The sequence below is a fragment of the Argentina anserina genome, chromosome 7 (genome assembly GCF_933775445.1).
Source record: "Argentina anserina chromosome 7, drPotAnse1.1, whole genome shotgun sequence".
In the NCBI taxonomy this organism is placed as follows: domain Eukaryota; kingdom Viridiplantae; phylum Streptophyta; class Magnoliopsida; order Rosales; family Rosaceae; genus Argentina; species Argentina anserina.
The window spans coordinates 17,400,244-17,422,088 of NC_065878.1; the positions used below are offsets into that span (position 1 = coordinate 17,400,244).

Genomic DNA, 21,845 nt, shown 5'->3' on the forward strand with positions numbered 1-21,845 from the left:
AGGTTCCATCTCCTCTTCCAATTTATGAATTCAAACTGATCAGTGATCGCTGCCCGCGCCTAGCTAGCTTATACGGATGATTATTTGGAAGCTTTGTTTTTGGCATAGGAATTATTTTCTCTTTAATTTTCTCGCAGTCATTTGACCCTTTTGTTCTCATTTTTGCACATATTATAGTACAGAGAAGGGTAATATTTGCACATTCCTCCTCCGTTGTATTCTTTAATTGAATTAGACTTCAAGAAGTGCACGTTTAGGGGATTCTTCTTCACTGTAATTATATACTTAAAGAATTAAAAAGTTAGTAGTTGTAATTATATAATTATATAATTCAGTCAGGGACGGAGTCAAGATTTTTAAATAGGCTGGGCTAAATTTTTATTTAATAAAAAAATTCAAATAAAAATCGATAAATTCAAACATACAAAATTAGATAAAATTGATACAATTTACCTACCTAATCTTAAGTTGGACTTTACGATTTTTTGTAGCAAATTCATCAATCATTGACTCAATGTCGACACCATCAGCAAATTGTCTTTCAATTGTGAACTATCATGCAGTCATCAAAGAATTCTTCTTTTATTTTGCTCCGAAGTCGATTTTTAATAATTCTCAAAGCTGAAAATGCTCGTTCAGTTGTTGATGTAAAGACCAGAAGAGTTAATACCAAACGAACCAGTCTAAGAATCAAGTGGTAGTCTTCTGCTAATCTTGTTTTAACCAACTTCACACATAAATCAGAAAGATCAGGATGTTGACGAATAACTTCACCATAAAATGCCAATTGCAAATTCAAAGCGTGCAACTCAGAAGAAGTAAAATCTTGGGGATAGAACTTTTTAGCAAGGCTGCAAATATCATCTTCTTTGAAAGATTTAAAGCCATCACGAGGATCTAAGGATGCACTAAGAATAAGGAGTTCCTTGGATTGCTCTGGAAATCGATCATCTAACTCTGCCAACTGTTTATCAATCACAACATTCACTATATCAAAATGATAGTAATGTTCTATTGTAATAACATCCCTATGTTGGCTAGGACGATCGGTACCCTTCTTGTGAGGCGCATTCATATCAGGCACATCAATGCCTTGGTCTTTATAGAATGATACCACAGTTGCAAATAAGCTCTCCCAACCATTCTCCCTCAACTCTTGAAACTTTTCTTTTGTTGTTGTGATATGATTCAAGATTTCAAGGTACTAACAATATCGATAGATTTCTTTTGAAATTGTTGACAAAGAAAATCAGTGATTCCCATGACTCTATTTAGAAGATGCAAGACAAATACAAAATCAAAAGATGTCATAGATAGATATATACCTTCAGCTTCATCACAAATTTTTCTAGTGGGCCCATTATCTTTAATGTTTTCTATCACTAGTTTTGTTGAATTGAATAATTCAATCAAGCTATTGATAGACTTAAAGTGACTTCCCCATCGAGTTGTTCCGGGTCTCTGCAAACAATGAGTTTGATTAACTCATTTTTACTCTCAACCAATCCAGCATCCAACAACTTTTCAAGTTCATCTTCCCTAGTCAACTTTAACTCAGTACTACACTTGGTAGAACCACCAACAAAATTCACAATGTTAATCAGCGATGAGAAAATCTCCAAACAACTCTAACTTCTTCAGCTGCAGCAATTAAAGCAAGTTGTAAGCGGTGAGCTAAACAATGTACATAATAGGCATATGGACATTCTTCAAGAAACAATGCTTATAGTCCATTCCATGATCCATGCATATTGCTAGCACCATCATAACCTTGACCATGCATATTCTCCAGTAAAAGATTGTATTTTCCAAGTACCTTGCATATCTCGTCTTTAAGAGTTTGGGCTTTTGTGTCAACAACATCCACAATAGCAAAAAATTGTTCTCTCACAAACCCTTTGTTGTCAACAAATTGTAGGACAATACTCATTTGTTGCTTATTAGATTAGTCTTGTGCTTCATCAACGAGAATACAAAAGGTGATTTCCCCAATTTCCTCTCGAATTCTACTTCTGATTTTGTTAGCAAATATATTAAGGATCTCTTTATGAACTATTGGTGATGTATACTTCCCATTGAAAGGAGCATTATCCAAGACTCTCTTAACCTCTGGATTGTTTCTTCCAAAAGCTTCTACTAATTCATTAAATTTTTCACGATTATCTGAAGTCACAGACTCATCATTACCTCTAAAAGTTAGTCCTTGAGTTGCCAAAAATCGAACGCTCTCCACAATTGTATTAAGACGCAACCGATTCTCCATTATTTTAGCTAGTGGTAATCTTTCTACCACTATGTCAATATGAGTCAATGGATTCTTCAAATTTTACCAGTGCTGCATTGCAAGATGATGTGTAGAATTTGCAGTACCGGCATGATCATTTAAGGCACAACGTGATCCCCCAACTCTCTTCCGATTTCTAAAACCATCAATAGTAAATGTTTTCTGTGACCTATTTATATCAAAAAGGAATCACGTGAAACAATATGCACTGTCTTTTTTAATTGAATACTCTAACCATGAAAATATTCTGAACCATGACTCATTGAACCGATGATTTTGACCAACATCTAAGTGAGCTAGATACTCTGCTAATATAAGTTGACGTGGCCCAAGCGAAATATATGACAATCGAACCTTATCACGTAAATTGACAGGATAGTTGTAGATTTGACGACGTACACCCATATCACATTTAAGAGAGTTGAGGTCGATTTCTTGATTAGTTTCAACTGTTTGAGGCTCAATTCTTTCTGTTTGAAGTTGAGATGATGGAGAATGATTATTGGTATTTGAAGTCGGAGTATCATGATATGGTGAAGGATTTGTAGACGTCCCAATTGAAGACTGCATATTTTCCAAATACCGAGTGTATGGTCTTTTGTTTCTTGGGCTTACTACCATCAGGTTGTGTAGGCTTCATGATGGGTTAATGACTTGAGTTAAACAAGTCAATAATAATGAAGAGGAGTTGAATGACAAAATTTGATGAAGAGAAAAGAGTGGAAATTGTTTAAATAGCGGTTTCTTAGTATGAGGTTTTTTACATAGTCTATCTAATTATTTCCTTGTCTGATTGTGAATAGTTTTTCCTTATCTTAATTGTAAAAGTTATTTTTATCTTTATTAAAGTAGTTTTTACTTGTCTATTTGGTACGGTTTGGTTTGCTAGATTGATAAGAAGAACTTTATTTTTTTAACCTTGTTTACACTTAAATTATTATGATATTACAAGTTGCATGAGCTAGATATATATGGAAGTAGGCTTTATGCTTAAATAATCTATAAATAATGAATAGAAGTAAAAAAAAGCCCATGGCATGTACTACCATCCTCTGTCACTGAATTATTTAGTGTAATTATACGTTGCAACGAATGTAAGATGTTATTAATCTTGCATGTTCCTCGATTACCATATAATTAACAATAAGAAAAGTAAAATTTCAAGAAAACAAACAGTTTAGATGATAGCCGCATTAAACAGCCCAAGTTTATATTTCTTATCACCCCTTAATCAGTAGGTGGGTACTTGTACTTGTTGGTGAACCTCGACACTTCATAACACGTACAGTTCTAAACGTTTTTAATCTTGGGCAGAGACTCACGGTGTAGGTACATAGTCTCTGAAAATTGACACACATTTCTATCCTCATTTCTAATTATTGACACTGTTGAAACTCCCAGTCTCACTCTCCTTCGGTCCTTCGTTTTTATTCAAGATTTTAATAGCCTTTACCTAGGTTGCACCGACACGTGACTTAGCCCCCGTATCGCGTGTCCGACACAGACACAGACACAGATACGCTCGAACACGAGAAAATACTCCCGGACATGCGTATCGTATACGGACACGCAATGGACACGCGTATCTCGGATGGTGACACGTCATGGACACGCGTATCATGTATGTGACACTCAATGGACACACAAATACTCAATTAAAAGAGAAAATCTAAAATTGTGAGCAATGAGATTCGAACCATGAATGTCTCATTTACCTTGCAACTCCTTAATCACTCCTGCAGAATGACTTTTATTAACATTAATGCATATTCTAATATATATAGGAATGTAAATATTTTCAAACTCTATAAATTAATTTTTTAAATAAGTACATATATTAAAATTAATATTTAATTGACATGTCCACCACGTGTCTGTGTTAAAAAAATTTAATTTCTCGTGTCCGCGTATCATATTGTGTCTAATACGGACACTCGTGTCCATGTCCGTGCTACATAGATCTTTACGTGATACGCACAATGGTCTAAATAGCGGTTATCGGCATCGTATCGGTTTTGTAAAATAATGATATAAGGGGGATATATCGAGATTTATCGTTTTTGCTAATTTTTAATTAAATTTAATATATTTATAAACATATACATCAAAATATACCAAATAAACTTGAGAAATTAAAACTTACAGAAGTAAATGTACACTTCATAAAAAATATTTGATTGTTTTGACAATTAAAATACATAAATAGTATTAATTAATAAAAATAGAGGTGATTATTCATTATAAACTCTCTCGTCATCAAATGCTATTGACAAAACTCATTTTCTTTAAATTATTTTTTTCAAAACGACGTGGTTTTAATTTTTTTTTAAAAGCACTGATATATTGGGTCAAACTCGGTTTGACTCGATATATCGTCATTTGACTTGATTTTTCGGATTGACCAATATAATAGACCGATAAGCAATTTATCGTATCGTTTTCTTAATATCGGGGATATATCGGGATATTTCTAATATTGGATGCGCATAGACATACATAAATCTTTCTTGAGATAAGTGAGTGAAATTATTGGGAAGGGTGTTTCTAAATTATATTGGGTCCTAAATGAATGAGATTGCATACAGAAAATGTCATTTTTAAGATAGACACATACATGCCCTCATCTGAAATGATATGTAGTTTGGTCATCGATGTTGAGTTTGTTTACAAAAAGATCTACCCTGCCAAATGTTTTACAATCGTCTGATAAAGTTAAATTGATCGATGATCACATGTACAAGACATCCAAGATATTCTATTTGAGTAAAAAAATTTCCAAGATTTTATTAGCTTCCTGTTTATACGAGGACTGCAGCTAATAGATACGTGAATCTCCATAGTTCTCGACCAGATTCGAACCTGCCCTTTTAGATAGTTGAATGTTCCGAATAGTTTGATTGTAACTCTGGATACAATTGCAGTTGAACTCTGGTCTAAAACTATGGAACCAAGCTGGTTCTCCAAGAGTACAAATTCACCACACCAGTGTCAGCACTTCACAGCTTTTATTTCCTATCTCTAACCATTTATGGATTTGATGCAATATTGTTATTGCTTTATGCTTGTTAAGAAGACCAAGGACGGCAGGGATGGTAACTTCTAGCAGAGCAACGATACTCAAAAGTCACAATCATTAGACTCAGCTACTGGTATGAACCCGGATTTTGTTTCTAGATGAACAATAGAAGTGCAAAATTCAGGACTTCTGCTACTTCTATGCAAACTTCCAACAAGCCCTGGCCTAAGTGGCACGAGTGGAATGAGGTTAAGACAACATCAGATTTCCATTGTAACAGGAACACAGAAAAATCATGAGTTGAATGACAAGCGATTGTGGCTCAAAAAATCAGCTGCTGCTACATAAGTGTCAATTGCTACCTAGTTGCACATCTAAAACCACATACAAGATTACACCACAGATCCTAAAGGCCTCTTTGGCCCCTTGAACCCCTTGTGCTTATACAGTTATACCTATGTTACACAAATAGCCTAATCAAAAGAATTATATTCATATTAGTTCACATAATGACCTGTTTTTCTTCTGTGACGACTATAATCAGATACAAACCTGAAAGAGAGGCCACAGCCATCCACCTTGCACTTGTATGGTTTTTCTCCAGTGTGCACTCGTATATGCTCAGTCTGTGCCCATGCCCACTTGAATGACATGGAGCAACCTTTCCACGGACACTTGAAGGGCCTAGCATTATCATGCACACGACTATGAACCACTGCATACTTGTGGCAACTGAACTTCTTACCGCACCCTTCATGTGGGCAGCGGTTACGCTTATGCATCGTTAACTCCTCCTTTGTGTGAAAACTCATGCTACAGCTCCCTAGGTTGCAGCTGTGGGTCTTTCTCACTTGCTCTTTCTTTTTATCCTTTACAGGAACAGAAACATCTGAAGGTCTCTTCACCTTCTTTGCCACTGGCTTCTCTTCGACCTCAACATCAATGTCTGTCTCACTTACTGTCGCACCCTTCCCAGCCCTTGGTCTCAAACCTTCACATGGCCCCCTAATATATCCACTGATATTGAAATTGTCATCCATCTTCTGTTCCATACCTCTCTTTGTTTTACTTTCAGTTTCAGGACTTGGTCTGCAGTGTACAATGGAAGGCTCAATGTTTCCCAGCTCTCTATCATGTTGTGATGTACAAACTTCACTACCATTGCACAATTTTTGGGCAGCACGACTCCCTCTTTTAACTCTAAAATATGTTTTGATTGTAACACGAGACAGCTCGCATTTTGAAGTATCATGACTAGCAATCATTTCCTTACTGCTAGTCACTCTGGGAACTTCATCATCAACTGAGACAAGTATAGGCTGGTTTTCTCCTCGGGCAACAAAATCGCGACTAGGTGCTTCCACAGCTTCATTTGTAGTTTGGGCATCTTGCTGAACTACAGTGGCTGATGTCAATCCATTGTTCATGCCTTCCTCCAGAGAGCTTCCGTTTGGAACTGCAGAAGAGTCTTCCAATGTGATAGAGGGGTGGATTTCTTCCCTGTGTAACACTGAAGTAGAGATACATTCCCCCTCAGTACTTTTATCTGCAGCCTGAAACTCTTCACAATGTGAAGTCAGACCCCGCTGAATATCTGCTTCAGCACAGAGCACCATTGGAACTCCAGACAATCTGTCTTTAAAAGCAGGAGAGGGTTGAATGATTTGTCTGGTATGATTTAAACTGGGTTCCTCATTTCTTCCTTGTGGAATGTCAATATTTTTTTCCGGTTTGTATTTCGAAGAAACAACATTGCTAAATTCCCCTGTAGGATGAGTTTCTCTCTCAAATTCAACACGTCCTTCTGCTCCCCCAGAAGTAGGGTCATCCAATAGCGTGTCATTACATGAAACTGGTGCCTTGTCACTTCTGTCAGTAGTAGCTATGGATTCACAAATTTCACTATTCACGCAAGATTTTTCAGTCACTGCATGGCCCATCTGTTTCTCAGAACTTGACAAAATTGAGTGAGCGGCACATAAGTTTGTTGATTTGGTGAAAGAAGAAACTGCATTCATAAGACCATCCTCCTGAGCCAAAAGCTGGGAGTGCCCTTCAGACGACAGATTACAATTGCCATCATTTTTGTTCAATTTTTCGATTTCCTGCTCCTCTCTCTGGTTTTCAAACCTTTCATCACGTGCAATGACAAGTGGAGTAAAAGAATTGTTCTCTCTGGCTTGTTCAAGGATCTTGGTCTCATTTTGCATATCAGACTCACTTGCAGCTGTTTTACAACCTCCATCATTAGTGTTCCTCTCTTCCAAACTATGATTTTCAATGTGTGCATCAGCTCTTCCAGCTGTTAAAGCAATTGTTTCTGCAACCTGTGAAAGAGTGGAGTCCAAAGAGATATCCCTGATGGCTTCCAGCATCTGGACGTCAGGATGCATTTCAGATATACTATATGGTGCAAATGAGTCCAACCTTGCACATATGCTGGCGGACTTCCCATGGTTGTATGTGCTACTATCGGTCTGCATGCTCCTATGTTCATCAGAAGTAGCAGGGTGCTCAACAATCCTACCTGCTTCTGTAGAAATACATGGTTTTCGCTTATTCCTTCTTGAATATTGAACTATTTTCACTTCACTTTTAAATGAGGTGGCTTCTGCTGACTTTGCCCCTACCACTTCTTCCTTCTTTTTCTCAATGGTCTCACGTTGTTTGTAAGGGGCATCTAGATAAGCCTTCTTCGTCCGGGATCTTCTAGATTTCCAGTTAACGGCTATAAATTCTGAGCTGCAACTCTGTTTAGAGAACACTTCACCCAATGCCAATGCATGCTGGACTCGCTTTGAGGAAGAACTTTTTCTGACCTTGACACAGAACCGTAAGTTGATACCCAACTTTGAGGTCCAATCTTCTCCACATTCATCACGACCATCATCAATGGCAAGATCTATCAAGTTTAGATCTTCCTTTGAGGCAATGTCCAATGGAACCTCATTATAGTTAAAAGGGCAACCAATTTCCTCCGCAATGGCTGCAGCAGGAGCCTTAATTTTCTGATAGTCTGCAAATTACATCACCACACAACAGGTTTACAAGTTACAGATAGAATATCAAGTAACATTGTATACCGATACTCATTATCAAAACTAATCTTACCAGAATGGCAAATCACAAGCATGTTCGCTCCTCCTTTACACTGCAACAGCTCCAAAGTTTCAACAGCATGTTCAAGACAGAAACTCCGTGGTCTAAAAAACTTATCAAAAGTATTCCAACAGTTGTTAAACCTTGTGGAAGGTAATAGGGGATCCTTTCCATGTGAAAAAGGATTAGAAATGGGAGAGAGATCATCTGCAGAGCAATCACCAAAGTACCATTAACCATTTTCTCTTGTCAAAAGAACTTTACAAAAAGCTTGGCCTGCATAATAGTCTCATTAAAGAGTTTATATAGTTCACGAAAATATAGACAATCATGAATCATATGATACACCACAGTATGGAGAGCATATTCACAAGTTTACAGGTGTTTCGGAAACTAGCTGATTAAAGGTCCTAAATCACAAGCATAATCAGGAGATACAAATGTTGCGAGTAGAATTTAAGGCAGTTCTGCATATGACAATACTGTCGAACATCACCAAACTCCCAAAGCACCTCAAAACTTAAGACTCTTCATATAGAATAAGATATACTTCAAAGAGTGTTATGAAGACATTTCACGCTTAATATATAAAACAATCTATAAGAAGCAATAACCGGACTGGCCCAATTCAATTTCAAATTTTTCAACTATAAGCTGGTAATACTGAAGATCCAAATGAATATTCTCTTTTTATATCTACAATTGCATATGCCTTACCATAGATTCAATAGAACAGTAAATACAATTAGAAAGTTACTTTACATAGAAAACGATATCAGGCAAGGTAAAGTGGACCCAAGTTCAAGTATCATAGATTCAATAGAACAATAAATAAAAGTAGAAAGTTACTTCACATAGGACAATATACCAGGCAAGTGGATCCAAGTTACAATACCTGTAGCGCAGCTTTTGAAAGAATTACGATGCTCTGGTGACAAATGAGAATTGCCTGAAACTCCAGACATCTCTTCAGACAAATTATGTTCAGGCTGTAGTTCCATTGACGCTTTCCCAGATGGTTGCACCACAGACATGAATGGAAACCCAAGTATCCCACATGCCACACATGCCAATGTTCCAGAGTCAACTTGGAAGTCGCTGGACAAATCATCGCTGCCCGAATATAAATCATTGAGATTTTGCATGTACAAACTCATCTCATCTACCAGGAAGTTCTGATCATTAGAAGTATTTCCACCCTGAGTATCCGTAGCATAATCTTTTGAATTTGTATCTACAGGAACACTCGGAAAGGGTATAGGGGACTCTTTCATTTTATATGGAAGTAAATCAGGGTTCCATAATACTGCACGAAAATTTGATTCTTTCCCAAGGAGAGCAGATAACACATCATTCTCATTTAAGATATCTTCAATAAAAGCCTTCTTTACTGATAGCTCTCTGTCTTCCTTTTGCTTATCTCTCATACGGGAACTCCGGACACCTGGTAGTAGGGAGCTTGGCACTCTGCATTTCAAACAAGTAAGACCACGCATGAGACACAACCCCCGGTTGCGAAATTTATCAAGACAACATGAAAAGAGAGTATCTATCTATCGATCTGACCAACAAATACATGAGTAGGCAATTACATACTAATGATTAGAAGAAAAAAAAAACAGTAAAACAGTTGGGGATGACATTTTATAGAACAGCTCACTCAATTCAACTTAGCACGACTATATCCTGGACATCAATGGACAAGTGACTGACAAATCACAGATTAATGGGAAAACAAAGAAGCAGTAAAACAATTGGCGATGATGTATTATCTATAGATCACTCAATTCAACTTAGCATTGCGATATCTTGGACATAAGTGACAACTGTAATTGGCCATCGTAAAATATGCACAGCTAATAAGCCAACTAGAACTTAGAAGAGCTGCAGCCATGGAAGAAAAAAAATCTCAAAGCAGATAATGAGAAATAGCTGACCTTGAAATAAAAGACATAGTTGAGAGGTATAACAGCTGTTGATGGGAGAGCATAGGAAGATAATTCATCGCAGCTCTACGTACTGCAGCTTCTTTAGCAACTTTAAGCCACTGTGGTGTTCCAAAGTTTGCAGCTTCCCCACAATTGAAACCTGTATTTCAGAAAAGAGACGATAAAAATCCAATGAAAAGCAAGACCATCAAGATATGATGCAAGCGCAACAATAATATTTTACCACATGCTTATAAACAATTGGAGAAGAATGAACACGTTTTTCCCAGTGCAGTTTCTAAGTATGTTATCCACTTTCTTTGTCCTGTAAGAATTAGAATGTTTTATTTAAAACAAAGAATCCAGATGATTTCCCATTTGAGCTTGATATACTATTTCCAGAAGCAATCATGAAAGCTTCTGCTTGATTATATCACTAGACAGGCTCGATCAGACAACATATCCATCTAACATTGCCCGAAAATTTTTAACCCGCCAATCACATTTTAATTTCTTTCCATTCTGCACTCCCAAGATCAGGTTGTCTCAAAGGCAATTAAATCCTCCAGGATCTACCCTACTTCTTGATTGTTATTATTTATTAATATGTATATCCAAATTTTGTTAAACTTATATATCCTACATTGGTCACCAATGCATCTTTGCGCCACAAATGCCAGGTTAAATATGTAAGAAAGTAAATACAGTATTCAGAAGGGTAAATTTTTAAGTAATCCAAAAGTGTACTAACGTCAGTCGGCACAAATACTGTAAAGCAATTACCGTGACTGAATCCAACATGGTAAGCCCTTGGAAAAGTCACAACAAATTCACCAGGATTCTGTATTAACCTAATGAAGAAAACAGAGTGGAACATCAGGACAAACAGCAAGAAGACAAAACAGACATGTGTTTACTACATTTAACCCATGCAACTTCAACCATAGCCAGAATATAGAGTTATCAACTCAATTAATATTATGATGGATCACAGAAGTAACACAAGGGAAAAACATAGTACCTGCAACACGGAATTCCAGATGCAATAACCACCTCAGGTGACATTAAAGTTGTTTTGTTACCCAGTAGTGAGAGAGCAGCTGCCAAGAAAAGAAACTGGACCTGAGTTACAAAAATGCTATAGAAGTATAACTCGATCAATTTCAGAGAGAAAAGTTATAAGAATAGAGTTTAAAGAACAATAATAATGAATAATTATTTGTACCATTCTAAACATGTCTTATTAGCTAGAGGTGAAGCCTACTATTACCAACTGAAACAATCATAGTGACACTGCGGAAAAATATTTTGACTGCATTACCAACAAAATTTCACCAAAAAGAAAGGATGACCTTACTATTCTTTGAACTTCTACACCATTTAAATGCTCACGAGGTTCACCAAACAATGAAACATAGAAAATTTCACGTACCTAGATGATCAGCAGTACCACCATATGCCTTGGTGCGAATAAGTTCCTCAAAAGCAAATGCATTATCTCCAGGAACAGAATACCAAGTCTTTGCAGATCCATAGTGCAGAAAATTCATGCTGTGTAGCTCATGATCTTCAACATGCCAAGCAAACCAGCTGAACAACATGCCAATGTAAACCATAGGAGAAGTAACACCAGGGATATCATCCGGCATGAAACGAGTAAGTGAACCAGGTGAGCGTGCAATGACTTGCAAGTTCCATGGACTGTTTGAAAGCTTCCAACCAGCAGTACCTTCCATGTCACTGGAAGAATTCTGACTCCTTTTCCTAGAAGATTGAGAAGTTTCATCTGTTGACATGATTTCCGGAGAAGCAGATGAATTGGGTACTTCTAAGCATGTAAGCATAACATTTTTGGTAGAAGGATCACCATCTTCGGAGTTTTTTTCACACCTGCTAATCGTTTCACTCTTTCTATCAGTGTTTGGTCCACCTCTGTGGTAGGAGTTCCTCTTCCTCCTCCGCCTACGTGAATAGCACAACAGACCTTCTGGTTCCTCAAAAGCTGACCCAGGCACATCATTGGCATACTCAATGTATATTGGCTTCTCAGAAGCTGCCTTCCAAAACATCGCCTCTATAGCCAACGGAGAAACATCTCTAATCGTACCTAAAACGCTCCTCGCAAAACCCCTGGCCTTGGACTCAAATTGCTCTAAAGTATAAACTTCCCCACTCTGCCACACCTGCTTATCAACACCCGAAGATGGCGGATCCTGAACAGCCGCCCCTTTCGCTCTTTTCACAGTCCCCAATTCCTGGTGCCTAGTGGTAAACACTGCCGTAACCTCCCCATCATTACTACTACCATCTCCAGCACCATCATTTCCAGGGATCAAATCAGAACCCAATTCGGGCCGCTTAGCTAGTGACTTATTCAAGTTACTAAAAACATATCTTTTCGAAGGTTTCGGCAATGGTGGGATAATCTTACAAATACCAAACTCACTAGCTTCCTTCTCGATTTTCGATATATAAGCAATTGGGTCTGCAAATTCAGTATGTGTTGGATAAAATTCAGGCGCCAATGGCAAACCTTTTACCCAATTTGGTATCTTTACATCACCCATTTTAACAAGATTCAAGCTTTATTCCACATTGGTAATCAACCAGCTAAGCTCCCAAAAACCCTAGAAATGCAAACAATTTGGGGCAAAATTTCAACAAGGGTGTTCTTACATTCATTGTAATTAAACATTCATAAAGCAATGAAATTGATACCACAATAAACACATGCAAGGTGGAATTTCTAAGAAACCAAGTAATTAGAACCTGAAAATGGAGCCAGCCCTGGTTGAACTAAGCCTTCAATACACCAAAGTATTAAACTTTCTTACTGGGTTTGTCTAGGATTTGAGAAACAATGCTTCTCAGTACATAAAGGTCTGAGCTTTAACTGATGAAGAAGAAGAAGAAGAAGAGGGTTATGCTAATCTGACAGGGAGAAAAGTGGGCGCTTTTGTGACCGTACGAGTTGTTGGGGTTGGGTTTTTGCGGTTATACAGGGCAGAGGGAAGTTTGGGGGTGAGATCTAGTGTGGTTGTACTTGCGAAGCTTAGAGTAGGGGTGGTGGTAATAAAGGTAGAGAAAGGGATGCCCATGGTGTATAGGACTCTTTGACATTGTTTTAGAAGGGTGGTGGTACCATAGTGGCATCATCAAGCGGTGAGTAGAGACAGAGGAGGAGGAATACTTTAGTTCTTTGTTTTGCAGATGACGATGAGGGAGGAGCTGTTTGTGGACCTCACACAGATTTTGTCCATTGCATGAGAACAAACCCTTGATATGACGATGATGATGGTAAAATCATTAAATTGTATCTGTTGTTAAGCAAATAATGCTTATAGAAACTGGGGCATTGCCTCGGACATATATGATACATATACAAATGCAGTAATCATAATATGACTTGCAGTAAATTGGATGACATGACTTGATCTAATAGTCTACAGTATTCACTTCGATCAGATTTATCGTCAATGTGTGAAAAGTTAGATTTCTTCCCGTCCCATTCAGTGACTTTGGCCTATCAAAAAGAATTCTATTTCGAAATTGTTCGTTCCATAATGATCTAATAACTACAATGGACGCTAAAGATTCAGACATAATCTGTCGTATATGAATATATCTACGAAGTCATATTTTTACTGAGACTCTGAATTTCGAGTATACATGTGGCCTCAAACTATTTTTACTGACACATTTTCTTGACCGAAACTATAAATTAAATTAATGAAAATTTATGGGCACATTTATCTCTGTTGGCAAGAGGTGTTCCATCGAGTGTCACCTTCCAATCATTCAAAAATCATAATCCTCATGCAGCAAGCTCATTACTGCATCTATAAGTTGTTGTACTTGTACGGTTTCTCTCAATATTAGGCTCGATAGTTCGCCAAGTCAAGCAAACATTCCCACTGTTAACCCAATTCAAAATTCATTCAGCTAGCTTGGCCTCTATCTGGTTTTCATCATGATAGTTACTTAAGTTTATCTGCACAATCAGAATCTTGTATTCTTGTTAGTGTAAGCATCACATTCTAGTTGCCTACTTGCCTAACCAAACTATGGCGGTCATCTGGTTCGCCAACATTGCATTGTATGAGAAATTGAGAATTGAAATGGGATAAGGTCAGCCAATTGACGTGCAGGCTGCAGGTAACTCTAGCCTCTTTCCACTAGTAAACCAATTGTGCATGATATATCACTATTCTCGAACAAATGTTCACGGAAGATAACATAGGTGGTTTTCACAGTAACCAGACACACTTCCTCGACCTACTACGGATAATTTTAATCTTGATGATGTCTCAACTCTCAAGTCGAGCTCATTGGCTGTGTCGCATCGAATAGAAAAGATCGACTATTGCATGTTATCGTTTACTCGGAAACACTAAACACACGATTGAGAATATCATTGTCTTTAATCTGAAAGTTGCATCAAATCCTAGCTATAATTTGTTAATTAACAATCTCCGTTATTTACATCTCTTAATTACAAGTTTACAATTACGTACAATGGAACCAACCAGCTACCACTATGCTTGCATGGTAATCATAGACTTCAGTAGCTAGTTACATTATTTACAAACAAATTGAGAGGTGCAAACGTTGAAGATCGATACGTACTACAGTGTCCATATATTTACAATATATGTAGTTGGGTGGGTCATCGATTACCTGAGCCACTGATCTGGCTGCAATAATTTTCACAAGCGATCTCACATATATGATAAGTTGCACCTTCTTCTTTCAGACACATCGGCATGCATGGCTTCGCACATTCTGAGAGTGCTTCAGTCACAAGCATGTTATTCGTGCATCCGATAAGAACTACCACCCAAATCATTGTCAGAAGCTTCATTGGAACGATGGTTTTATCGGTCATCATATTGATGATCTTTTGATGACTAGCTGTTCAAACTTTATTCTTGACTTGTGAGCTAGCTAGGGATCTTGATCTTCTAGCAAATTAGACTTGAGGCGCTGTTGATAGATTGAAATTAGCTACATATCTGATATGCAAAGAATTCGTTGCTGTTAACAATTCAGTTTCGGGTTCTAACGGTTTGGAGCAAATCATGGTGAACCAAGAAACGTGAGGATATATAGGATTAGACATTCTATATAACTGGAGGTGTCCAAAGTTCGTAACAGAGATCATGAATTTAGTGTTCTCACAATTGTATCCTCTATTTTGTGTTTATTGTTTGTTTGTTACTTTGTTTTGTTGTTGTTACTCGCTACTACGTACTATTTCTTCATTAAAAAAAATTATGAAGAAAGTTCGCCTAAAACTGTTTTGTGAAGAAAGTTTACTGTGAATTTTACAATTAAAAAGTAAAGATATTTATTTTGTAAGGAAGTTCGCTATCTCAGTCTGTGTTGAGAAAAAAGACACCGAGTATGTAATGAACTAATGATTAATACTTGCAACCCTACGAATCTCCTGCAAACCAAGGATAAAGATAATGCATTAATTTTTTGCAACCGGACTCGACATTGATCATGTGAAGGAGAGACCCTTCAACCTCTCTGACCATTCCATCAGGGAATTCACTCTCTCTTTCTCTTTTCTGTGGGTATAGAGAGAGGGGGAGGGAACAATCGAGATGAGTCCAAGTTTTCAAATATGTTTGTATTTCAGTGATGTTGAATTGTTGATGATCTCATACACTTGATACCAACTTACCAGGGAAATATTTGTCTTTGATTGGAATCTGTGTGCTTGCCTCTCATTGTTTGAGAAAGACACCAACCATATCTATGATTGCGTTTTGATGACAAAGATTATTTAGTTGATCAAGGAAACAATTATTGTTTAACAAGCTTTCCCTGTTCGTTTTCGATTAAAAATTATCAAGATAAAGATTTGGCCCATCAAAATGGCGCACTGATCGACACTGTTGCAAGCAGATAGAGGACTGACATTGTTCTTGTAGCTTCTGAGTTTCTTGGAATAATACTTGGGATCCATTTCATATCTTTCCTACCTCCTAAGGTCTATCTGAATCAGAAACTAAGATATGCTGTATAGTTGTTATAACACTAATGGCAAGAATACTAGTCATGTGCTGCTCTACATCCTTATTTTCTGTTTCAACTGAGGCAGCGTAATCCATATGTCTATTAGTATAGCTGACAGATATGAATTATGATTTATGAACCTCCAGTTGGAACATGATCGCAGACATATAGCTTACAGATATATATATTAGTTTTACAACAAATTGCACTAGATAACATAGAATTCATATCTCACCAACGTCCTTGTGTACTTCCAACCTGCTGAAGCCCACACCGCCTCTGTTCATTTTCTTGTTACAGTCACATGCATAGTGGGTTCTCTTGATTTCCAAAAGAGTGAGCTTGTTCATAATTAGTAATTACATGACAAGAAGTCCCATTACTTCTCTTTGATTTATCATCTCAATCATTTGTTAAGCCTCTCCCATACAGCAGCTACTTTACATGCATTCTAGAAAATGAGTTGCAGTCTCTCATATATCACCCTCTATATATAAACCTTGAGTTTTCTTCCATATGCACACAGCACACTTAAACCAAACAAACATCCCTCTCTCTCTATCTCTCAAGTCTCAATGTTGATCATGTTGGTCATGAAGGGCAAGTTCCTCAAAAAATGCTCTGGTGGGTGCAGAAAAGCTTGTTCTAGAGTACTGAAGTATGTGTCTGGGGATCATATTTGCAGTAGGGATATTAAGTGGTCCGGTTTGCAGTGCGAAGAGGACAACAATAATATCCCCAAAGATGTCCCAAAAGGTCACCTAGTGGTCTATGTTGGTGAAGAGTGCAAGAGATTTGTGATTAAGGTAACCTTACTCAACCATCCTTTGTTCCGGGCATTGCTTGATCAGGCTGAGGAAGTGTTTCAGTTCGTCACCAACTCATCAAAACTCTGCATTCCTTGCAGCGAGTACACGTTCCTCAATGTTCTTCAGTGCATTAGCTCTGAATTCCGAGATCGAGGGTATTTGTTTTCTCTGAGGCGCTTGTTTTTCAGAGGCAACAAAAGATATGAGAGAAGATCTCCATTTATATAAATCTCCATATTTCTTGTACATTGTGTAACAGAGCTCTCAATTGTAGTGCTCAGAAGTTAAGCTAGATCATCTGATTATATGGTTTCTCTCTAAACTCCAGATAAATTGTTTCAAGTGCAAGAAACTCCTTATTTCATAACAGGCAAAACAAGTACGAAGACTATCAAGCTGCAAGGTAATTTAGCAAATTCATTAGCTCGAATTAATGTGAACAGAATAGGGGCATTGGTCAATTGATGCTAATCAGGAACGAACTATTATTGTCTCACCAGAATAACTTCTCTAATAGAGAAGTTATGAGTCATAATAAAACACAAAGCAGACCATTCTATGTGTAAAACGCAATCAACTTCTAAGTAAGGCTAGCTTAGCTTGTCCATCCTACGGTCATGAGTTTGAAGGTTCCTTTTGGTTATATGCTATATGCTACAAGTTTTCCCAGAATCCCAATAAATTTCTCACATGTTAAAACTTTTCATTGTTGGTTAGGCACCAGCCTCACGCCCTCACTGCTTGCTTAGGATGCAAAACTAGGCAAATTCCCACCTAGTTGGATAGGGTTTGGTATTAGATCCTTTCCGGTTTTTGCCAGTGTAGACCTTCCTTAAGTCCAAGCTTCCTTCTGGAATTTAGATGACCTATAAGGCTACAAATTTGGTGCTTTCCTAGGCCAATTGCAATCAGAACTGCGCATGTAACTGAGTACCCTTTCTCAATTGTAAAAGATTTTCAACCATGCTTACATGACACGCTTATCAACTCTCTTCAGTTGTTCTTGAGAAGCTTAGTGCATCAAATCCTCATTCAATGAATAACTTGTATAACGTAGGTAGTAAATTGTGAATGATTAACCGAGTACGTAGTCTACTTTCTTGTGTAAAACTGTCTAAGTTTTAAACTAATCATACTCCTGGAAGAATTCTTGCCGATAACGATATTAACTGAATTAACCAGAAACTTTGGAAACATACAGACGTGAATTATCTTCTTCAGCATTTTCTGTATTTATGTAAGATGTATAATTCAAGGCCTTCTTGTGACAAGGACGCCAACAACAATAACCCCCCCCCCCCCCCCCCCCAAAAAAAAAAAGAAAAGGGTTTAGGAGTCTAAAGCTGCAGCTGCCACGATTACATTGGCAGAAAATCGCAAGAAAACCAACTCTACCACAGAAATATTAAGAAAAGGAGCTGAAATGTTGAGAAATGAGCCTAATGGAAATCAGGCTTCTCAGGGTATGTGCAACCTGACCTTTGGATGACAACATTGGAGCATAACAACCAGCTCTAACGCAGTCCTCAATGGGCTTCTCTTGAACCAGCTGAGACAAAAAACCTCCAACAAATGCAACCCCTGGCACAAGAATAATAATTACTTCAACAAATTTGAACATTCAAAATTGTAATCCAGAATTCCAAATCAACTTATCAAACCAAGAATGCAATATCAATAACTTTTTAACAATGCCATTACTCCATTACTGATCACCAAAAATTTACCAATAGCTTTATTCATTTAAGATTTTGATTCCTTGAAAAGAAATAAAAAAAATCCTCTTACAATTATCTTATTAAAAACCAGATAGCTCGCCTCCATTGGGTCATGTTACAGCGCACAACAGCCTCTACTCACATTAGTGTTAAAAGCTCTAGCTTTCCTTACACAAAGTAATATATAAACAAAATCCACGTACGGATAAAAAACACATACCAGCTCCATTGGTATCAACCAGTTTCTCCTTTGGTAACAAGATAACAGGAAATAACTTCACCTTCCCATCCTCAGCAACAACAACAGGATCTGCTCCTTGTGTGATAACAGTAATCCTCTTGTGTGTCCCTGATGCTTTTGGCAATTGGGAAATCTTAACAGCAATCTGCTCAACATTTTCAGTCTGATTGCAAAAAAATCATCGTAAGTAACTCGTAGTTATAAGTTCTGCTATTAGAGATGGAAGACTAAAGATAAAGTAGTTTGCCTCCCAGCCATGAACCCTGGAAAAGGTTCTAGCTTCCGTCTCATTTCCAAAAACATAGTCCATGTACCTACCACAAAAAAAAAAGCAACTCAGAACTTCTCCACTGAGAACATCATGAGATTTTTATGAATGGGAAAGAACTAACGGTAAGGCTTTCTCCTGCACATCCTTGAAGAACTCGCAAATGAAAGGAGCAGAAAGATTCAACACGAAGACCTGCAGATACAAGAGAAGGGTGCTGAAGCTAGTGATTCTTTAATAGAAGAGAATAAGAGTGCAACTCCGTTGTTGATGGACTTGATTCTTGGTCCAAAAATAATAGACAATTTGTACCTTATTTTTTGCAGCTGCATGTTCAGCAACAAGTTGAATTGACTCTGGAGACACAGTAAGCAAGAACCCAGCAATGTAGAAGTATTTTGCCTTTTCCACTGCTCAAGCACAATTTCGAATAAGCATGAGTCTAAAAATATATAAGCAAAAGTAAGAAATCAAACTTTAAGAAAGAGCAAAAAGGAAGTAATACCCAAGGCCCAATTTTCGGGTCGCTTCAGATGCTCAGATTTGTAACAGTTTGCAGCTGATAAGTTAGCAACAAGGGACCTGTACATTGGTTGTTCCGAGACATTTAGCTCAGCAAAGTATGACAGACAGTAGGACTATTTGACAAGAAAATGAAAGACAAATACATGCAGGTATTCTTTTGTTCAACAAAACCATGAGAGAAAACTATATGCAGGACACGTTTCTTAAAGGGAAGTTGTAGGAGTAAAGAAGAGCAGCATGAGGTTGACCAGGATGTTTTCTTGTAAGCTAAAATTGGCATGTAAGAATTGTAAGTTAAGCATTGAAGGGATATATAGCAAACATAACCCTACTTAAACATTTTAAAATACACTAAATTTGAAAGTTACCTTTCACCACCAACTACACAAACTGCACATGTGCCTGTTGGAGCCTTCTCATCTTCATAATATTGTACCTGGTTACAACATAGATGATATTGTACACTATGAAAATACAAGCAGTGAAAAATAATTGAGAGGTTAATACTTGTAGAAAGTAGTCTAGAAACTCACATAAACACCAGCCTTTGTACTATCTTTCTTCATCTCCTCGCCAAACTTGTCCTTCCCAATGCCTCCTATGTAACTGGTAGCACCAGGGACTTGGAGCATCCACTATAACAAACGTCACATAACTTTAGAGATTGTAGCAAGATTTTATTCTTAAGCGGATCACTAAATCATAAATACAAAGAAATTATTAAACCTGGGCAACTTTGATTGAATTTTGAGTGGCACCTTAAAGATAATGAACACATAGTCCATTAGTCGCACTTTTAACGAAAGAAAAAAAGCTTCATGATCAAGCAAGTTTTGCAAACAAGATAATGAGTTAATGACGTATAACATAACCCACAGGGCAGAAATACCTCCAGCAATGTATTCTACGTTGCCTTTGGAAGCCAATTCGTCATACCTTTAAAATTCCATCCACATAACAATAAGATTGTAACCAATAAGTGCAATGTTTAAGAAAGTTGCATATAACATGAAACCAAATATGATCTTATGATTAAAAGAATAACTCACAAAACTCGAATCCCTTATAATTTAACATCTTATAAGTCACACCTTTTGTCACTAAGCAAAGAGAAAGTAAGAAACACAAAGGATGAAGCAAAATTACATGGGTAGGTGCTTGTCCTCAGCAAGAATAGCATTGTTCGGCTTGATATCATATCTGCCAATAAACCAATCACCCGATTAGGCCTCCATACCAATTACCAAACAATGCATGTTATGCACAGCCACACTATCAAAATACTCCCAGCTTTTAGAAACAGCTGAACATCACACACCAACGCTACTTCAGAACGATAAACCATTTAAATATCATTCAGTCCCAAACCTCAATGACAAGGGGCACATTATTCATTTTCACTATCAAACATCCATACTGTCAAGAACTCAATCAATGATGATCTGGATAGCTAAAACATTGTAGCAGTTACATCACAGTCTTAATATAAACACAACAAACAAAAACAAAGAACACTTAAAAAAAGAACACTAAACAATTCAGAACTTCTAAATTTTCTCAAGCCTAGGATATATCTAATCACAAAAGAGGCAAAACCCATTAAGCTAATGACTATAAAGATTGAAACTTAACAATCATAGATCCAAAAACATAAGCTTTCCTGCAATTTTCTTATCTGAGCAACAAAACAGTAAAAGTGAGCGGGAAGTGTAATTACAGTGAACAAAAAAGGGGCTCACTTTTTCAAGAAATTATCGTCGACAAGAGCAGAAATGTCAAGAAGGGGGTTGCCCATCCCCAACAGAATTTGTTCGTACGCCATGGATTGGAAGTTGCTTAGAGTTGCGAGTTATGTTGAGACTGAAGAGAAAACAGAACTAAGCACAAAGGGAGGATGTTGGTTTTTTTTTTCTCGAGGTATTTATAGTGTTGG

At 37.4% G+C, this 21,845-nt stretch overlaps 4 protein-coding genes across 4 annotated transcripts; 1 reads left to right on the forward strand and 3 right to left on the reverse strand.

Annotated features, from left to right (window-relative positions):
* Positions 1-541: 541 nt before the first annotated feature.
* LOC126803694 (uncharacterized) lies at positions 542-1,361 on the reverse strand. Its single transcript, XM_050531450.1, has 2 exons — positions 1,326-1,361; positions 542-1,204 (listed from the first exon to the last, which is right to left on the reverse strand). The coding sequence occupies exons 1-2, from the start codon at positions 1,359-1,361 to the stop codon at positions 542-544; spliced, it is 699 nt and encodes a 232-aa protein (XP_050387407.1).
* Positions 1,362-5,532: 4,171 nt separating this feature from the next.
* On the reverse strand, positions 5,533-13,369 carry LOC126802189 (lysine-specific demethylase ELF6). The gene is made up of 8 exons (XM_050529770.1): positions 13,097-13,369; positions 11,760-12,954; positions 11,349-11,427; positions 11,111-11,178; positions 10,337-10,487; positions 9,295-9,866; positions 8,412-8,606; positions 5,533-8,316 (listed from the first exon to the last, which is right to left on the reverse strand). The coding sequence occupies exons 2-8, from the start codon at positions 12,892-12,894 to the stop codon at positions 5,798-5,800; spliced, it is 4,719 nt and encodes a 1,572-aa protein (XP_050385727.1). The 5' UTR covers positions 12,895-12,954; positions 13,097-13,369; the 3' UTR covers positions 5,533-5,797.
* Positions 13,370-16,944: 3,575 nt separating this feature from the next.
* LOC126803695 (auxin-responsive protein SAUR50-like) lies at positions 16,945-17,388 on the forward strand. The gene has a single exon (XM_050531451.1). The coding sequence runs from the start codon at positions 16,945-16,947 to the stop codon at positions 17,386-17,388; it is 444 nt and encodes a 147-aa protein (XP_050387408.1).
* A 1,106-nt stretch (positions 17,389-18,494) lies between these two features.
* On the reverse strand, positions 18,495-21,790 carry LOC126802109 (adenosine kinase 2-like). The gene is given in 13 exon segments (XM_050529659.1): positions 18,495-18,661; positions 18,664-18,741; positions 19,099-19,282; positions 19,367-19,433; positions 19,512-19,582; positions 19,700-19,797; positions 19,893-19,969; positions 20,281-20,348; positions 20,446-20,547; positions 20,639-20,670; positions 20,802-20,848; positions 21,059-21,112; positions 21,652-21,790. Coding segments are annotated over 13 exon segments (1,023 nt in total). The 5' UTR covers positions 21,735-21,790; the 3' UTR covers positions 18,495-18,599.
* Between the last annotated feature and the right edge of the window lie 55 nt (positions 21,791-21,845).

What these genes read in the sequence shown, in the direction of transcription:
- LOC126802189 (XM_050529770.1), bottom strand. Translation starts at nt 12,894, where the DNA reads ATGGGTGATGTAAAGATACCAAATTGGGTAAAAGGTTTGCCATTGGCG. An exon ending in TGGTACTGCTGATCATCTAG is followed by an intron (nt 11,428 to 11,759) that starts GTACGTGAAATT and finishes TTTTCTTGGCAG; the next exon opens with CTGCTCTCTCACTACTGGGT. An exon ending in CCATGTTGGATTCAGTCACG is followed by an intron (nt 10,488 to 11,110) that starts GTAATTGCTTTA and finishes TCTGAAATACAG; the next exon opens with GTTTCAATTGTGGGGAAGCT.
- LOC126803694 (XM_050531450.1), bottom strand. Translation starts at nt 1,361, where the DNA reads ATGGGCCCACTAGAAAAATTTGTGATGAAGCTGAAG. An exon ending in AATTTGTGATGAAGCTGAAG is followed by an intron (nt 1,205 to 1,325) that starts GTATATATCTAT and finishes CGATATTGTTAG; the next exon opens with TACCTTGAAATCTTGAATCA.
- LOC126803695 (XM_050531451.1), top strand. Translation starts at nt 16,945, where the DNA reads ATGAAGGGCAAGTTCCTCAAAAAATGCTCTGGTGGGTGCAGAAAAGCT.